This window comes from Trichoderma harzianum (genome assembly GCF_003025095.1).
Source record: "Trichoderma harzianum CBS 226.95 unplaced genomic scaffold M431scaffold_1, whole genome shotgun sequence".
In the NCBI taxonomy this organism is placed as follows: Eukaryota; Fungi; Ascomycota; class Sordariomycetes; order Hypocreales; family Hypocreaceae; genus Trichoderma; species Trichoderma harzianum.
Window position 1 is genome coordinate 1,206,590 of NW_020209249.1, and position 16,882 is coordinate 1,223,471.

Here is a 16,882-nt window from a genome sequence, read left to right on the forward strand (position 1 = left end):
CCTAAAGTGCCAGTCTATATTTGTTTTCCCCTCAGTATGCAAGGGCATCATTATGCATTAGAGTCGTATTCCGTGATTTCATTTCTCTCCCCGGCGACGTTCTCGGACATGCCTCCTATTCTCGTCGATGATAAACAGGATGGCAACCGCCACGCCAAGCCCGCTAAGGCCAATCCCAACGTAAAATGCGCTTCTACAGCCCCTCAGAAGCTCTTCCTGTGTAGTTCCGGGGCTGATCTGTGATTGTACCGTGCCTGCGATGCCGAGGCCAATGGAAATGGAGTAGTTGATGACGGTGTTGACGAGAGAAGCGGCAAGACCTTGATGTTCTTTCGGTAGAGCCTCGCTCAGGATAATCGTGGCGGCGGGAAACGACATGTCCCTATTTTATCATAATCAGCAACATGAAAATTGGTATGCAAAAGGAGACAAAGATACTCACATTCCCCACGGCATGACAAGGATGGAAACAAATGTCTGAGCCCAGTATATTTGATGAGCAGGCATTGTTGCTACCAAAATCCCACCAACGGTAAACGCTGTCATCGCCATACCCATGACCATGCTCGGTCTTACTTTTCCGAGAATGAGGCCAGTCGTAAAAGCTGCGCACGCTCCGGAGACGGCCACCGTGCTGAACTGAGCACTGGACACGAGAGGACTTTGGCCTCTTATCAGCTCCATGATTTGCCAAAGATAGAGCAACCAGATGCCAAAGCTGGACCATCCGGCGGCGATGCAAGCCAATACGAAGCCCAGATGGCCGCTGAACAGCTTTGTCGGCAACAGTGGGAATGTCGCATGGACCTCGATCCATGCAAACACGCCCAGAAAGAGGAAGCCGACGATGAGGAGTACATAGACATACGGAGTATGCCATCCAACGACGGGAGCTTGGTTCCAGGCAAAGTTGATTAGAACGAGTCCAGTGATACCGGCAGCAGCGCCGGGGACGTCGATGAGCTCCCATAGTCGTGCCTGGGATCGAGCATTTGCGGCACCAGGAGTTTTTGGGATGATCAGGACACCGGCAGCTGCGACAAGAACGCAGACCATGGCCATGACAAAGTACGCCCAAGGCCACCAAACAAATTCAGCAAAGATTGACGAAAAGACGGCGCCGACGGTGAAACCTCCTGGGGCTGTGGCACCAAACATGCTGAAAATCATCGCCTTTCTCCTGCCCGGTGGATATGTGCGGCCGATGATGGCCACTGCCGAAGGCACGGCGAATGCAGGGCCCATGCCCTGGAAAGCTCTGCAGACATCGAAGAAGATGATGGACGAAGACCAGACGCTGACACCAGCCAACAGACTCCAGAGGGCATACCAGGAGAAGCCAATGACAAAGATGATCTTGTGGCCGAATAGATCACCGAGGCGGCCTGCAATCAGGATGAAGGTGCCCACGGTAAGACTGTAGGCCGCAGGCATCCAGCTAAGTTGCCCTGCATCTTGCGTGCCAAAGGTGTCGCCAATGATGTGTAATGGGGCAATGCATTGGCCCAGTCCGGCCTGAGCTAGCAGCTGGGCGAGGCATAGCGTGAAGATCAAGGGGATCTCGACAAGCAACGATTGAGGAGGCGGTATATGGCTAGGGGTAAGCTCGAGTGTAAGATGGTCGTCTGCAGGCCGTTGTGAGTTTGATGCCAATGTCTCTATGTCGGGCTCGCCGTTTTCCTCTTCGTCACGCTCTCTTTCTGTGAAAGATCCATCGTCTTCAAGATCTGGTTCTTGGCGATCCGCGTATTCTTTTTCTCCGTCATCGGTGACTAAGACACCATGGTTGTCACTTGAGTGTCGCGTTTCGGAAGCCATTCCGACGTTATTGTCCGTCATTAAAACTCGACTGCAACGGAATGTGACCAATTCAGAACAATTGTCTTAATGTCAAATCGAACATTGCAACCCATTTTTTTTTTCTCAGTTCGAACGTATTTCAAGGGGTCCATATATGTCGATGAGAAATAGCTGACCAAACATGGATCCATTCTCAGTCAGGACGATTCGGCCTCCCACCAGATCTTCCGCAATAGCCGCAATCCGCACCACCCGCAGCAGCCGCATCTGCCGTAGGGCCGCACCGCCCGCTGCAGACTCGGGGACATGACGGCTTCACCGTGTTGTCTTGGTCGAAATGTGGCTTGCCAATAGATCAAACTTCGGCTTTCTATAGTCTTTGAGACAATTTTACGCGGGTATCGGGAATGATAATGGTCAACGGTTAAATATAAAGGGCCGGTGTTCTCAACTGACGATGCAGTCATAACGAATCGTAAACTAACAAACAGTAAGCTCAGTCAGCATATAAATGTATTAGACTCCGCCCAGTAAAAGTCGAAAACAAACTTGCAACAAAGAAGGGAAAAACGAAAGAAACACGAAAATGCCATCACGTACCTCAGCCACAATGAAAGCTCTTCAGCTACTTCGCCAGACCGCCAGCGAAGCCCCTCGTCTCGTCTTCACCGAGGTACCAAAGCCGGTGCTCATACCAAACCACGTCCTGGTCAAGGTCCACGCTTCAGCAATCCACCCCAGCGATGTTGGTAACGCCTTGGGTCAGTTTTCATACACACAATACCCTCGTGTTGCTGGGAGAGACTATGCGGGAGTCATCGAAGAAGGCCCTCAAGAGCTGGTTGGACAAGAGGTATATGGCACCAGCGGGCGCGAGTACGCCTTTACCAAGGACGGCTTCCAGGCGGAATACTGCCTCGTCCACGAAGATGAGATTGCCCTGAAGCCGAAGAGCATATCGTTTGTCGAGGCGGCCACGCTTGGCGTTCCATTCACGACAGCCTCGCAAATGGTCGAGAGGGCAGCCATCACAGAGTCCGACACTGTCCTCGTCATAGGGGCCAAGGGCGCCGTTGGATCATCTGCAGTTCAGCTCATCCAGAACATTGGCGCGCGGATCATCAAGGGCACTCGCGATGCTGACGGCCATGTGAACACCGACGAAGACCCAGAACTGAACACTTTGGACGTCCTGACAGAGGGCAAGGGAGTCGACGTCATTCTCGACACCGTGGGATCTCCTACTCTAATGCTTAATGGCCTTAAGAAACTCGCCAAAAATGGCCGCCTTGCTTTCATTTCTGCTCCCAAGGTCGGCGCTCGAGACATCAGCTTCGACATGCGTGACTTTTATCGCGCTGATTTGAGCCTTTTGGGCTGCAACTCGCTGAACCCATCAGCGAAGGACATGGCACGGCGAATGAGTTCCATGGCGAAGCTTTTCGAGTCTGGAAAGTTGAAATCCGGGAGCAAATGGACACCAGTGCCCATTGATCAAGCCGTAGAGGCGTATGGCAAGTTGATGAAGAGGACGACGGAGGAAAAGTTTGTCGTTGTCATGGAGTAAAGGGAGATGATCAAGTCATGATTACGGGAAGACGACTTATGATTACGAAGCATAAATTTCTCTGACCATTGGCACTAAGGTGGATGAGATATTGATTAGGAAGCGAGTTCTGGAACAGTGTTGCCTTATAGCATAAAGACAATAAGACGCATCCATAAGTCTCCGAAGGTATTTGGTAATAGCATAGAGAGACAGGAAAGCCGCAATACAGGTGTAGAGAATACGATGATCCTCAATACTATTTTCTCTCCTTCCAAGAATTAATCCATCGTCACGAAGGGGATTTTGTGTGTTGATTACTCTTCGCTTCGCTTTATTTTAACGTTTTCAAGACAAGTTCTTACTTTTTAGCAGAACTTTTGCGTATGCATCACGCCACGCTCAGAGCAAAACAAATAGCAGGGGTGTAAATCCGCCTAAGCACAATGCAGCTTAGAACTGGTTTGGGAAACCGAGGAAAATATTTAGCATAAAAAGAGGGCAATGTCCGTATATATAACAATCACATGCTCTTTTTATGTCTAAATTTCGCGTAGATTTGATTGTAAAATTTCCTATCTCTGGCATATTCGCTCCCCCAGCCTCCCAACGCCCGCAAGAGCTTAGTAAGAATCGATATGCCAGCTCCGCATTAATGCTCCGTAGGCAATTCCAGATATATGGACGATCGCTAACCTCCAATCAACATGCTGGCGGCAATCCTATCTCAGACAAGTAAGGCGTTCGCCCAAAGCCCACACAGCTCGACAATGGTACGCAATCCCGGAAAAAGGGCCAGATTACCTTCTTGTTATGGTTATTGTCCGGTAGCGGCAGACTAGCATTGGACAGCCATCAACCGGCAATGGCACCCAATGATAACAACTGATTGATCCCATGGCCTTCCCGATATGAAACAGCTGAGAGCAAGAGGCCTTTTCAAAGCACACCCTCTACTCGATTATTTCTCCCATTGGGCCGGTCCTTTGCACTTTTTGAATCAAAATAAAGAACTTCTGCTGCGTGAACGGGGAGCTCCGTGGGTGTTGCCGGCAAATACCGACTGATAAATCCAAGCGATCGTCGCTTCGCGCGCAGTCTTGAGCCCCTCAATCACGGCGGCAAGCCAAATAAAATGGAACCCGCGATGCCGGAATTCCGTCCACAGACCGCGCTTCCCGCCTAACCGGCATCGAAATCGCCTCGGTCTCCTAATTAGGGGACCGAGCTTAATAAAGAAGGTCCTGGATCTCGACGGACGTTTGTCTCCAAGCTGGGCGACGGCCACTGATGTCTTCACGTGGAGGAGAGGCGATGGATTGGTAAAACGTGGCGATGAGGCCACGAGGGCCAGTGGACGAGCATGATTGTGTCGAGAGGGTTGCTGAACGACGGATGTGGAGGATGCTAGTAGAATGGGATACTGGTCCAGGATGGCTGCGGAGGATCGTCTCTTAGGACGAGGGGCCGTGGAGGAGATTGCGGGAGACGGCAGTTTGGGACCTGCCAAACAAGGGAGGTCGGGATCTGGATCTGGAGGATGATATTGTTGATGCTGCTAGCGATAACAGCTAGGTTCACGGGCATATAAAGATCAAAGATCGTCCGTGTGGTCTGTGGCATCGTGGTCCATCATCCCAGTACAGCCCAACCAGTCCTTCGTCTTCAACTTCCCCTACATCTTCACACTCTCACCCTTCAAAATGGTCAGCTTCAAGGTATGTCATAGCCAATTTTTGAGTCCCTTGATAACCCACAGACCGTTGCTAAAGCGTAACGAACGCAGGTTGTCGCCGCCGTTGTCGGCCTCGTTTCCAGCGCCTCTGCTGCTGCTATCGAAAGCCGCGCTTCTTGTGTTTACACTTGCGGTTCCACTTGCTACTGGCAGTCTGATATCGACGATGCTCTCTCAGCCGGATACAGCCACTACAAGTCCGGTAGCACCATTGGTGAGTTTCACTTGGATGTTGCGGCTGCTCCGATCGTCATTTTTGGCGGGGTTTCCTCTTGAGTGGATCTGGGTGTCTTGACCAAAATCGCTGACATTGGACGTAGGCTCCGACGACTACCCTCACCAGTACAACGACTATGAGGGTTTCAGCTTCCCCACCGCTTCTCCTTGGTACGAGTTCCCTATTCTGAACACCTTCAAGGTGTACACCGGTGGAAGCCCCGGTGCCGACCGTGTCATTTTCGACTCCAAGGGCAACTTCGACTCCGTCATCACCCACACCGGTGCCAGCGGCAACGACTTTGTTGCCTGCAAGAAGGACTAAGGGGAAAACTGTATGGGATTAAGTTGGGTTGGAAGCCAAAGGGAAAGGCAAGGGGGAGAAAACAATACCAAAATGATGATTCATGATACTTCACCTCTGTGCGCTGGCAATACTGTACATTAGAATTGCGCAGTCACAATATGTATGTACTGCATTTTAGCAAGCCCGTCTTGTTGGTGCTTTATTTATAAATTCTACTTTTATCTGGGACCTAATCTTGGTCCTGGAAGATCTTGTTATTTTTGTCAGCACTTCACCCAAGTCAACATGTGGACAGGTTTACATGCCTGTGCTAAAACTCAATGACAATCTTCCCAACCGCGCCGCCCTTTCGCATGTAATCGAAAGCCTCCAATGACTTATCGAAGCTAAAAACTCGATCGATGCATGAGTCGAGTTTAAAGTGTGGTTGCCTGAGAAAATTCATCAAGTCTTCCAGATCGCCTTTTGACCCGACCTGGATTCCTCTGTACAAGACGGGGCAGTATTAGTATCCTGTAAATCTAGCAAATTGATTACTAATCTGAACTTACACAATGCTACACTTTTTCATGATGAGCAGTTGTACCAGGCGAAACAAATCGCCTTTGCCATCTCCTGACAGGAAGCCAACTTGAGAGATCTGTCCCTCTCGTCGTATTGACTGTACACTCTGGAGTAGAGAATCAGCCCCGCCTTGCTCGATGACGATGTCGACTCCAAGGCCTCCAGTAAGCTTCAACACCTCTTCATCCCAGTTGGGATTCTGCTTGTAGTTAATGACATGAGTAGCACCGAGTTTTTTCGCCCGTTCCAGCTTCGTATCAGACGAAGAGGTAGCAATCACGGTAGCGCCAGCCTTGGCGGCCAGGCTGAGTGCCATAATGCTCACTCCTCCAGTACCTACAGCCCACATTAGCAATCTATGGAGCATTTCATATAAGTATGTATACAAGAGAACTTACCTTGAACAAGCACAGTCTTTCCCCACAAGTTGTTGGTCCTCATGTTCAGGGCTGACCAAGCAGTAACGCCAGAGCAGGGAACGATACTAGCCTAAGAAACGTCAGTTCTCTCCCAGCTATCATAGGAAGTGTGCTCCGTAGAGCAACTTGGAACCAACCTCGGCCCATGTCAAGTTGTCGGGGATTTTCACAAGCTCAACCTCTGCAAAGACCACATAGGTAGCCAAGGTACCATCCATACCTTGTCCAGGAGCTATGGCATTGCCGTCAGCATTGGCTATTTTGGAAGAAAACGGCGGCTAGTAGTTGCTCACCTCGTGCCGTCAATTCACGCCCAGTAATGTTGTCCAAATTGTGGATGGCGGCAACTTTACTACCGACCTAAGAGACAGTGAGTAACCATCATTGTTCAGGTACGTATTTGAGGTCCCTCACCTCGAATAGGGTCACTTTGTCGCCGACCCAAACAACCTCGCCTGCGACGTCGGCGGCCATAATAACATTGGATGGAACTGGCCACGGAAAGTTATCGTCCAGCATAGCTAGATCTTTGTAGTTTAATGAAACGGCGCGAACTCGAATTAATACGTCGGATGAGCCTCGGGAAGGAATAGCTTCGTTAACGAATTCGGCCACGCGAGGGCCGCGCCTGCGAAGAGCTCTCCGGGTCTGTGGGACATTCTGGTCGGCCATGGCGAATTCTTGAAGGGAGCGAGAAGTATTTTGGTGGAATTTCAGTGCTGGATTTGATAGTTGTCGCGATTGCTTGAGGCGTTGTCAAGTGTTGAAGTAAGTAGAGCGTTTATATATATGCATATGCCTGCCTGTAGACCAATCTCAGTTATCGAAGCTGCCATGATTTATCATCATTTGCTTACATTTACCGGAAATGGATTGACAAACCATCATGTGTTGAATCTAAACAAACTCGAGACGGCACTTGCTTCGAGTACAAAGTGGATTGTGGCCCTGATTCGTTAGCAGGTGATGGATGGGTGCATGGTTCATGTTGTCTGCGCTTCTGCAGCGGAGTTCCAGGACGGTGGTGGGTTTTAGTTCCGCAACCTCGTTTGGAAACAACGGAGGAAATAGGATTATTAATGACTGATATATCTTTCGGAAAAGATCATTTCCTCCAAATGCTGTCTTGGGTTTATTTGTCGCAGTCACGGATGCGCGGAATTGGAATAGAATCGCGGGAGAAGACCCGATCCTTGAGACTCGGCGGTGGCGCCGTTACTCCGTTGGTTCTTTAGCGCCATCCACAGCAACTCCGCAAGCCCTGAAGGGCTGATTAGCGGCGGTAAAAGCGACAGGGGTGCGGCCGCTCCCCTGCATGTCGGATCTCGAATCAAGGCGCTGGAAATGTCGATGGTTGGTGGCCTGCATAGAGTAATTGCAGAAGCCATCGTGGCGAGTGAGGGTTTTCTCTTGGTGAAAGGAAAATACCTACTTTAGGTACTCGTAGTCCCGACATGTTCCAAGACACAGATGTCGCATTACCTAAGCGAGACTCAGGTACATGTTCAACTGTTCTAACAGTGCACTGGTACCTACACGTAGCAAAGGTGACGAGAGTTACTGCCAAATGTTAAAGTGAGACGCCCAATTATGATACGGCTTTTGATATCAAAGATCTAATCTAATCTATCAAGATACATCATCTCCCTTCAACCTCAATATGTACAATACATCTGAATCAATTCTCCTACGGCCAGCCAAGAAGACCAAATGTCAGCTGCGGAGCGCCTTCAAATGTCTTGACAATTTCCTTGAGCTCCTCCACGTCCCAGTTTGCCCACAAAAATTTGCCTCGCAGGCTCTCCGATTCTGCACTAGCACACCAAACGGCAAAAGCGCCAGGCAGGAAAGCTGAATCAATATTCAAGTCAGTTAAACAAATTCTACGGAATGTCCATTTGTCAAGGTTGTGGGTACTTGCGGGAATCCATGGTAGGCCTTGGAATGCCAGTATCAAATGACTTTTGCGACATGCTGCTCTGCACCACGCCGGGGTGGAACTGCAGCACCCTCAAGTCGGGATTCTCGAAATGCAGATAATCGAAAATCTTGACGCCCGCCAACTTGGAGCCGTGGTAGCTACTAGACCCGGGAACAAAGGGAAATTGGGCAACTGAAGACGTCACGTTGATGACAGTTGCATTCTTCTCAGCAAGAGGCACGAACGCTCGGACGAGGTTGAACTGTCCTCTGACGTTGATCTCGAATCCAGACCACCACAGAGATGATTCGGTCCCCAGCAGCGTTCCCGGATCAGGCAGAACCGCAGCGTTAGCAACAAGAATGTCAAGCTTCTTGCCCGCAACGGATGCAAACTTGCTGAGAGCAGCGGTTACAGATGCCTCGTCAGCAACGTCAGCCGTGATGATGTGGACAGTAGTCTCGGGGTATTTTGAGTCGATAGCCTGCTTGCTCTTAAGCAGAGTCGCCTCGGTACGTCCCAAAAGGGCGATGCTTGAAGCACCAGACTGGGCGAAAGTCAAAGCAATGGCCGCTCCAATCTCTCCTCCTCCGCCAGTGATGACAACATTCTTCCCCTTGGTCGAGAGCTCAGGACGAGTAGGGGAGATTGCCTCATAGGGCTCGTGGTGAAATTTCTTGGTATAAGTGGGAACGTTGACGAACTCGGGCATCTTGACTGTCTGTTACTGGGTAGCACTGGGAAGGTCTCTCGATCTGCAAGTCGATGGTGGTAACAAGATGTATAAGATGGAAAACTGGTCTACTTCGTCTGCTCTCTCTCATCCAACACGTGCTGGTACGGCATCATTATATAGTTAGATAAACAGCAGCACAGCTCGACAGCCCTCTGGTCACATATTGCACCATTGTCCATGAGGCGGATTAGAAATCATGGTATTGCAGTCGCGCCGCTCTTCAAGATACTAGATTGATTATCAATACCATTCTTCAACGCCCAGTATCGTCCGAGGCAAGAATATAATGGAGCTGTACCTATCGATCAACACCGTTTAGACGGGGCTACAGACATAAATGGATGCAACATACCGACCGGGTAGCGGCCGATGACTCGAGGACACTCTTAATATAGAGCATGGGAGCGGCCGATGGTGCAGCCAATCCGCATCGACCAAATCAACTTAATAGGGCATAGTCCTATGACAGGGTTGCGGCCGCCCCCTTGTCGCTCTAAGTCGATTCAAGCTTAGCAATCAGGACCTGGACAAATCCTTGGACGCTCCCATTTACACCTGGCCCCTCTCTTGTCAATTCCATCCTTGTCGGCCAGAATAAGCAATCACGAGTAGCACCTCTGTTTCACAGCAAAGATTGAGAAAATTCAAGATGCCACCTGAAAGATTGATCGAGACCAAAGCTCAGAAAGCCTGCCGCCACTGCCGTCTCCATAAGCGGAGATGTGACAAGCGTTTACCTAGATGCTCGCGATGCTGCTTGTAAGTGCGACTTCCGCAGACGCAATGGGCCGCCAATCAACGATCCAGGAGATCCCAATGCTTACTCATTCGTTCTTTAATGATGAAGGAAACTACTCAGATGCGAATATGATGACGACGCGCCGATTGAAGAGACGGAACCAGATACCAAGCTGCTGTGGAGCGAGCACCTAGCCATCAAACGAGACTCTTGCGGCCTCGAATTGACTCCAGCAGGCGAGAAGCAGCTCCTATGGATCGCTTGCCAGACTCAAGAGCAGCATTCCGATCAAGCTGACACCAAGTCGTTGATGAGTCTAGTCAGCGACACCTTCAAGTATGGCGACACCTCCGCGGAGCAAGTCTCGAATAGGTACTTTGCCACAGCCCACCACTGGATACCCATTGTAGACGAACCAAGGTTCAAGTTCACTCTTCGAGTCAATCGAAGCAAAACAGAACTCTACCACGATTCCTTCGCATTGCTACTCTTGTGCATGCTCCTGATGAATCAACAACCCTGTTACCACCCTAATCACACCCCCAACAGCGCGCTCTATCGGACCACAAGGCGGCTATTCTCTCTTCTCAACACGCCTACCATTGACACATATTCCCTCGCAAGGCTGCAAGCAGGTCTGCTACTATCTGCGTACGAGTGTGGGCACGGGATGGCCAGAGAGGCTAGCTCAACATTGGCATCGTGTTTCGGCCTCATCAGGCAGCTAGACATGTCCGCCGTGCAGAATAAAGCCGAGAATGGGCATGGGTACAAAGACGCCCAAGAGCCCGATAGAAGGCTGTGCTGGGCCAGCATCGTCTTTTTAGATCGGTTGGTTAACCCTCTCTCAGGCGTATCCCCTCCTTGGCTACATGTACTCTTCTAACCGGAGCGTAGCTCCATCGTTCTTTCATGTGCAGACAACACCGCTGCGCTTCTTATTCCGACCAGTGCAATCTTGCCTCAAGATGCTGTTCCCTACATGAATAAAGACAAGTATGCTCTTATGAACACTGCCACCAAGTTCCAAACAAGAGCCTACTCAGCCCTCTTAATCGGCGAGGCTATAAAAGCCGTCCACGGTGATCCAGAGTCTTCGGAGTGCATAGAAGCAGAGAAGCTACTCCACGATCTCGTCCGGCAGCATGCAGCAACCTCCCAAGGGGAGTCATATCCCGTTTGCGAAGGCGTAACCATGGCTCTTAGGTACACTCTCTGCTCTCTTTTTCCACTGAAAGTGATACCAATACTAACGGACACAGTGCCGTCGTATCAGCCTACAGGAATAGGGCAAAGCGCCTTGGGTGGTCTGCTGCCCCCGACGCAAAGCTCAACCTCGACCTCCAATTTGCCTACAACATAGTGTTCGAGATGTGCCGAGTTGAAGGCCTCATCATGGGAAAGAGGGATACATCCCTCAACAGAATGTGTTTTTCTGGGTTGGGCTGTCTCTACCGCGCAGCAGTAGACCTGGTCGAGGTCCACCCCAGGAGGGCCTTGCCCGAAGACGTCAAACAGCTACGGGAAAACCTAGAGTGGTTCTCGGGTCATTGGAAAGTGGCAGGTAAGTCAAATAACGTATTTTGTTTGAGTACGGAATGATCACGTGTGGGCGAATTGCTAATTGATATTCGTGGTAGATGTTTTGCTACAGCGGCTGAATCGGAACGTCAAGATCAGGTCCATGCAGTTCGCTATGTTTTCACGTTCTCATGAATAACGCCAGTGTCTATAGATGCAATGCGAGGAGTTTCGATGACAAAAACCAAATCAGTGCATGAATGTCCCATTGATTGACAACTTCTCGGTTGCACGACTCGCCTTGAGATAATCGCGGTAAGCCAGCGTATCGCCCGGGTCCAAGCCACTACTGTGATCCATTGCTCAAGCACAAATTACCGCAATCAATTTTTCAGTCTATCTGGTGATTATCCACAATCGTCGGAGTTATTAGAGACTATTGCGAGGCAGCCAGACGACGCTGTCTCAACAATTGAGAGCGACATCCAGGGTTTGACCACCGCCTCCTACGGCATGGGAAGCCCACATACCGGCAATCCGTGAGGCGATTTCCAGGACGATTGACAGCCATTTCGACGAGTACAGTTCTTTGCTCCTGTTACGGCAACACCATCACGTTCAACTGCTTTCACAAACATGGCTCTCTTTCTGTCTGCCTCCATTTCACGCACAACCTTTCCTTGCCAAATGCCTTCCATACACACCCAACTGAATCCTCAAGCTACACATTCTCACCATTTCGTTTGCGATTCTTTACTGTCATATACTCCAATTGCTATCAATATTACCATCCATTTTCCCTGCCCAAGGCCGCTTCCTCTTACTCCTCCCAACAAACACATCGCCATCCCCTCCATCCCCCACTAATATCACAGTTACTTCCTACTCTACACAACATCTGCCCGTCACTGCCCTTTCCAACCTTGGGACTCACCGTACAATTTCAAAATTCCAAGGAAAGTCCTAGCAGCTGCTTTCCCAACTTTCACCGCCTCTCGGTAACAATCAATTCCTATTCGTCCTCATCCATCCTGAAATTCCGTGAAGCTCTCCTTCTCAAACTAGCTCTGGGAAAAGTGGGGCGGCTTGCTGTGGCAGGTGCCGACCAAAGCTAAAAAGTAAACTGGTAAACCCGGAAAGAGCAGTGCAGCTGCAGTAACTTGCTGACAGACGCGACTTCACGTACGTCCTCCTTTATTCCATTTCATCCTCCCAGCTGCCCGGCATTCTTTTCTCTCTTCAACCATCCATCTCCCCTTGCCGGGCCCCTATCAACACCATCATTTCCCTATCGTCACATTTCGTTTATGGTGTATCTTATTAACCTGCGGCCTCTCAGTCACCGACTCCCCGCCATGGAGCACAACCCGATCCATAACGAGGTGACGGTTGCTGCTCAGCCGCAAGCTCCCAAGGGCCGTCAACGGGCCAAGCAAGCTTGCGATGAATGCCGCAGACGCAAGCGCAAGTGTGATAGCACCTTTCCGTGCGCTATGTGCGTACAGTTTGAATATCCATGTAAAATCAACGGAGTCCTCGTCCCTGGCCAAAAGCTCAAGAGATCTCTTGATGTGATGCTTGAGAGCAGTGAGGCATCTTTTCAAACTGCGCCCTCAGCTCCGCCTTCAGTTCCCGCCTTAACTGTGGCCTCAACTTATCCCTCAACTGAGCCCTCAGCCACGGCAGAAGAAGCTGCCCATCAAACCACAGCAGAGGATGTTGCCCGTCATACTCCACTCCCTCCTCTCAATCGCGGCATCATTGAGCCAGCAAAGCGACGCTACATGAACCAGAACTCGGCTGTGGCCTTTCCCAACCAGCTGGGCGTGGAGCTTGAGTCTGCTCATCCTCCCCGTCTCCATTCGTTTGCCTGGAACTGTGGCATTCGCCCTGAGGAACCTGGATCCATTCATGCTCCATTGACCAACTACATCAGTTATGAGGAGTGTCGACACTATACGGAAATCTACTTCTCCACTGTAGATGTGCCGTTCCATCTCTTTGACAAGCAAAAGTTCCTCCAGCAGTGTGATACCTACTTCAATAGACGAAACCAAGATCTCATCCTCGGCGCCTTGATTGGAGCCGTTGTTTCTCTCGGCTCTCTCTTTGCCTTTCATCAAGGTCATCCTATGGAGTCGCAAATCGTCAAGCATGTCAAGGATGTCCTCGAGGACTCGACTTTCAGCCGTCTTCCCTCCATTGATCAAGTCAACGCATGGATTCTCCGGACTCTCTATCTTCGCTCGACAACCAGACCCCATCTTACTTGGCTTTCGTCTTGCACCGTCATGCATCTGGTGGAGGCTGTTGGACTTCACCGTGATCTTAACTCGGAGCTTGTCACCCAGAGCCTTCAGACTCCCGCCACAGAGGATGAGGGAAGCAAGCGGACCTTTTGGCTCGCTTGGTGCCTCAATACAATCATTGCGTACGAGTATGGCCGTACCAAGATTCATTTTGATGGCGTAGACTCTCGATCCACCCCCTTTGATGACAGAGGTGAGACTGGCCTCCAAATACGCATGGCCAGAATCTTGCCGAGCGATAGTCTCAGCGGCGATGTGATGACTGTCAGCAAATCTCTCGAGGCTGCCATCCAAAAGCTTCTCGACATGGGAGAGGTCAAGGGCTTTCCTGCCCTTACCAGAGGAGATCTCTGCTTCTGCCTCTATCGCCGCCTTCGCCTCCTCAAGGTCAGCATCAGCAAAGATACCTTGTCGCAGATCCTTCAGATCGGCCATACTGCCGTCGAGGCAGCTTCTGACTTGGCAGAACGAGGTATTCCGTGGTGGAATGTCCTGGGCACCACCTTCCAATTCTTTTGCGTCTTGCTCGCCATCGACAACCGTGACAGCCTCACCCAAGTCTCGTGGGTTATGCCCAAGCTCGAGCGCATCGTGGAGATCCTCAACACACACATGGCTGCCGAAGCACTCGACACGGCTAAGACCCTGATGAGAGATGCGTTGGCCAAGAAGAATCAGGAGATTGCTCTGTTGGAGGCGTCGAATGGTAATGGCTTCCCGTTTCCTCACAGAGAGCTGACACCTGATTGGGACACCATGTTGAACCCATATTATATCGTGGGAGGCTTCAATTTTAAGGATCTTGGGGTCTGATCTTACTCATGTCATGCAATACAGTTTTGGAAGATGTGTACATAATGTAAGATAGATACGCACACCATGGAATGGAATACGAAGCATGTTGCTCCCCCGTCCACGGGGTTTTATATGTCTTTTTCTCGCGAAGTAGTATTTCCACCAAGTCCCAGGTGTAGTTCTCCCCCCTCTCCACGTTTGCGGATAAACGTCATTCATCATTTCAGTTGCCTCATAGTCAAGACCCTACGGGCAGCGCCAGTGGTTTGCAAAATACGCAGACACTGAGCGCCTCAGTAGACGATTCGGATACTATCGAGACCGTGGGGAGACCATTTCCGGAGGAAATTGTGCATTCAATTTTCAGGACAAGGCATCTGACGAGAATATTCTTTCGGTCCAGTGTGGGAAAGGAATTCCGTCTTGTGGGTGTCGGCCCCTCAGATCCAGACTATTTTCCACGAAGGCGGCCGAATGCTCATTCGTTTTCTGGTTGATGCCTCGTAAGATGGAGTTGGGCGGCTCTCCACAAGGCCTCTGTCGGATGACGTCTTCCATGGCTTCTGATCCAGCAATGCATGACTCTTTCTCTCTCTCAAGATCCTGGAACGGCCAATCTTTTTCGGTTCGCCAAATCTCCAAACATGGCGTGTATCGCGTCCGTGACCCAGTCCTGACCTCTGGGGTGTGGGAAATACCGACAAGATTACTTGTACAAGAGGGCGTCAGTCTTCGGCAACCAGTAGCAATCTTCTGCTATTGCTCGTATATCGTAAATACATGCCGTATCATCTAGAAGAAGAGTCATAGCATGAGGCAGAAGGGCACCTTGATAGCCCATGTCGACGGATCTCCTAGGATTGGACTGCCTAGTCGAAAATTTTCGAAGATCACCAGCAGTGCAAGTGGATTCTCGTGCAAGGCAGCAAGAAGCCCCCCGCCGACAATGACGAAGAACATGAACATGCTTCATCAACCTGAGCCTACACAAGCCGAGATGCCATCATCCAAGGCAGCCATCTCTCGGAGGTGGCAAAGGGCCCCGAGAAATAGTCTCTCCGGTCTATCAAGCGGGTCTCGTCTCGCCCTCGTGATGCAGACATTCTCCCAAGCCAGACCAAGTCATGGTCCCGGTGAACGTTTCAGTGTGAAATCCAAAGTCAGCAGCAACGACTTCGGCGGCATTGGTTTGTTGCGAATTCGTCTATTTCGGCTCCTTGTCAGTAAGCCAAGAAAGGTGCCTGGGAGATCCAGTTCTATGACATTCGGCCTTCCAAACTCGTAAGAATGTTTCTCTCCAATCCTTGCCAGCCTCTACTGCACACCCCTTGCACCGAGCTAAATCAAGATGGGCACTCCAACCAATGAATACCCTCCTATGGCACAAGTCGATCGAACATCGAACACAAGTGCAAAGAGCCTGCGCCTTTTAAATGCGAACCGGTACGCAGCCTGTGAGCTCCAGCTCAATCATTGCCTGAAACGGGGCATCTCATCATGTTGCCCGGCAGAAGGAACAAACCAGCCAGCGGGTGAGAAGACTCCTACCTATTATCATCTTGCTCTACGCTCTCGTCACATTCGTGCCTAGAGGTAGTAGAGACTTCTGCAGAGCCTCAATCGCATAGTAAATGAGGATCATCGACTAGCCCTCTATGTATCCAGTACGAATCCTCTAGGTGTGATGCGTGCGATATCAACTGCCGCGGAGTCTGCAGCCTTTGCTCAACGCGGCCACTCGCATATCTTCCCCCACCCCCCTCAGAATCTTTTTCCGTGACCCTCCTCTGGCGGCACGGCAGCTATTACTCACTACTTTCAGAGGCGATGCTCTGATCCTGGCGGGAAAATCTACGAGCTTCTATGGCGAAGCAATATCTAGGCTTCAAGGCAGGGGTTTTAGATGACAAGGTAGCCGAGAGCCAGTATACAACTCCCATTTTTAAAGGAACAAAACAAAACAAAGCCTGCATCTTACATAGATCCAGGCCATGCCATTGTGGCTGTTGTCAATCCGACTCCGGAAAAGCAGTGCCAGAACGGGGACTGTTCCCCATGTCGTCCACTGCTTACACCGACAGGGGGGGCCACTACCGATCCCAATGTTGAGGCTCTGCTGAGTCCCCTCTCACAATTCCCGTAACATAATCCGGTTTGCCACCCCCGGTCTAGGTATCTATCCACTACCAATTCATCGACCATTCAAGCACACTCAAAGTTGACGCCCACGAACCTATCACGGTACCATGAGCAATTGGCCCATAATTGTTCCCA

General features: G+C 50.5%; 7 protein-coding genes across 7 annotated transcripts; 4 read left to right on the plus strand and 3 right to left on the minus strand.

Moving 5' to 3' along the window:
• Positions 1-78: 78 nt before the first annotated feature.
• Positions 79-1,818, minus strand: M431DRAFT_71621 (hypothetical protein; the record flags this gene model as incomplete). Its single annotated transcript, XM_024921931.1, has 2 exons — positions 79-382; positions 443-1,818. 2 exons carry the CDS (start codon positions 1,816-1,818, stop codon positions 79-81), a joined length of 1,680 nt encoding a protein of 559 aa, XP_024780003.1.
• A 412-nt stretch (positions 1,819-2,230) lies between these two features.
• On the plus strand, positions 2,231-3,581 carry M431DRAFT_502442 (hypothetical protein). Its single transcript, XM_024918159.1, has one exon. The coding sequence runs from the start codon at positions 2,387-2,389 to the stop codon at positions 3,365-3,367; it is 981 nt and encodes a 326-aa protein (XP_024780004.1). The 5' UTR covers positions 2,231-2,386; the 3' UTR covers positions 3,368-3,581.
• Positions 3,582-5,195: 1,614 nt separating this feature from the next.
• M431DRAFT_41132 (hypothetical protein) lies at positions 5,196-5,610 on the plus strand (the record flags this gene model as incomplete). Its single annotated transcript, XM_024914942.1, has 2 exons — positions 5,196-5,295; positions 5,402-5,610. Coding segments are annotated over 2 exons (309 nt in total), but the record flags the coding sequence as incomplete, so codon positions are not given.
• A 304-nt stretch (positions 5,611-5,914) lies between these two features.
• Positions 5,915-7,259, minus strand: M431DRAFT_489084 (hypothetical protein; the record flags this gene model as incomplete). The annotated part of the gene is made up of 6 exons (XM_024916639.1): positions 5,915-6,089; positions 6,156-6,504; positions 6,567-6,657; positions 6,725-6,819; positions 6,881-6,947; positions 7,002-7,259. The coding sequence occupies 6 exons, from the start codon at positions 7,257-7,259 to the stop codon at positions 5,915-5,917; spliced, it is 1,035 nt and encodes a 344-aa protein (XP_024780006.1).
• Positions 7,260-8,274: 1,015 nt separating this feature from the next.
• M431DRAFT_514788 (hypothetical protein) lies at positions 8,275-9,502 on the minus strand (the record flags this gene model as incomplete). Its single annotated transcript, XM_024920254.1, has 2 exons — positions 8,509-9,502; positions 8,275-8,438 (listed from the first exon to the last, which is right to left on the minus strand). Exons 1-2 carry the CDS (start codon positions 9,218-9,220, stop codon positions 8,275-8,277), a joined length of 876 nt encoding a protein of 291 aa, XP_024780007.1. The 5' UTR covers positions 9,221-9,502.
• A 391-nt stretch (positions 9,503-9,893) lies between these two features.
• Positions 9,894-11,703, plus strand: M431DRAFT_489086 (hypothetical protein; the record flags this gene model as incomplete). The annotated part of the gene is made up of 5 exons (XM_024916640.1): positions 9,894-10,003; positions 10,092-10,814; positions 10,881-11,189; positions 11,246-11,547; positions 11,624-11,703. 5 exons carry the CDS (start codon positions 9,894-9,896, stop codon positions 11,701-11,703), a joined length of 1,524 nt encoding a protein of 507 aa, XP_024780008.1.
• Positions 11,704-12,859: 1,156 nt separating this feature from the next.
• On the plus strand, positions 12,860-14,626 carry M431DRAFT_70728 (hypothetical protein; the record flags this gene model as incomplete). Its single annotated transcript, XM_024921817.1, has 2 exons — positions 12,860-13,132; positions 13,220-14,626. 2 exons carry the CDS (start codon positions 12,860-12,862, stop codon positions 14,624-14,626), a joined length of 1,680 nt encoding a protein of 559 aa, XP_024780009.1.
• Between the last annotated feature and the right edge of the window lie 2,256 nt (positions 14,627-16,882).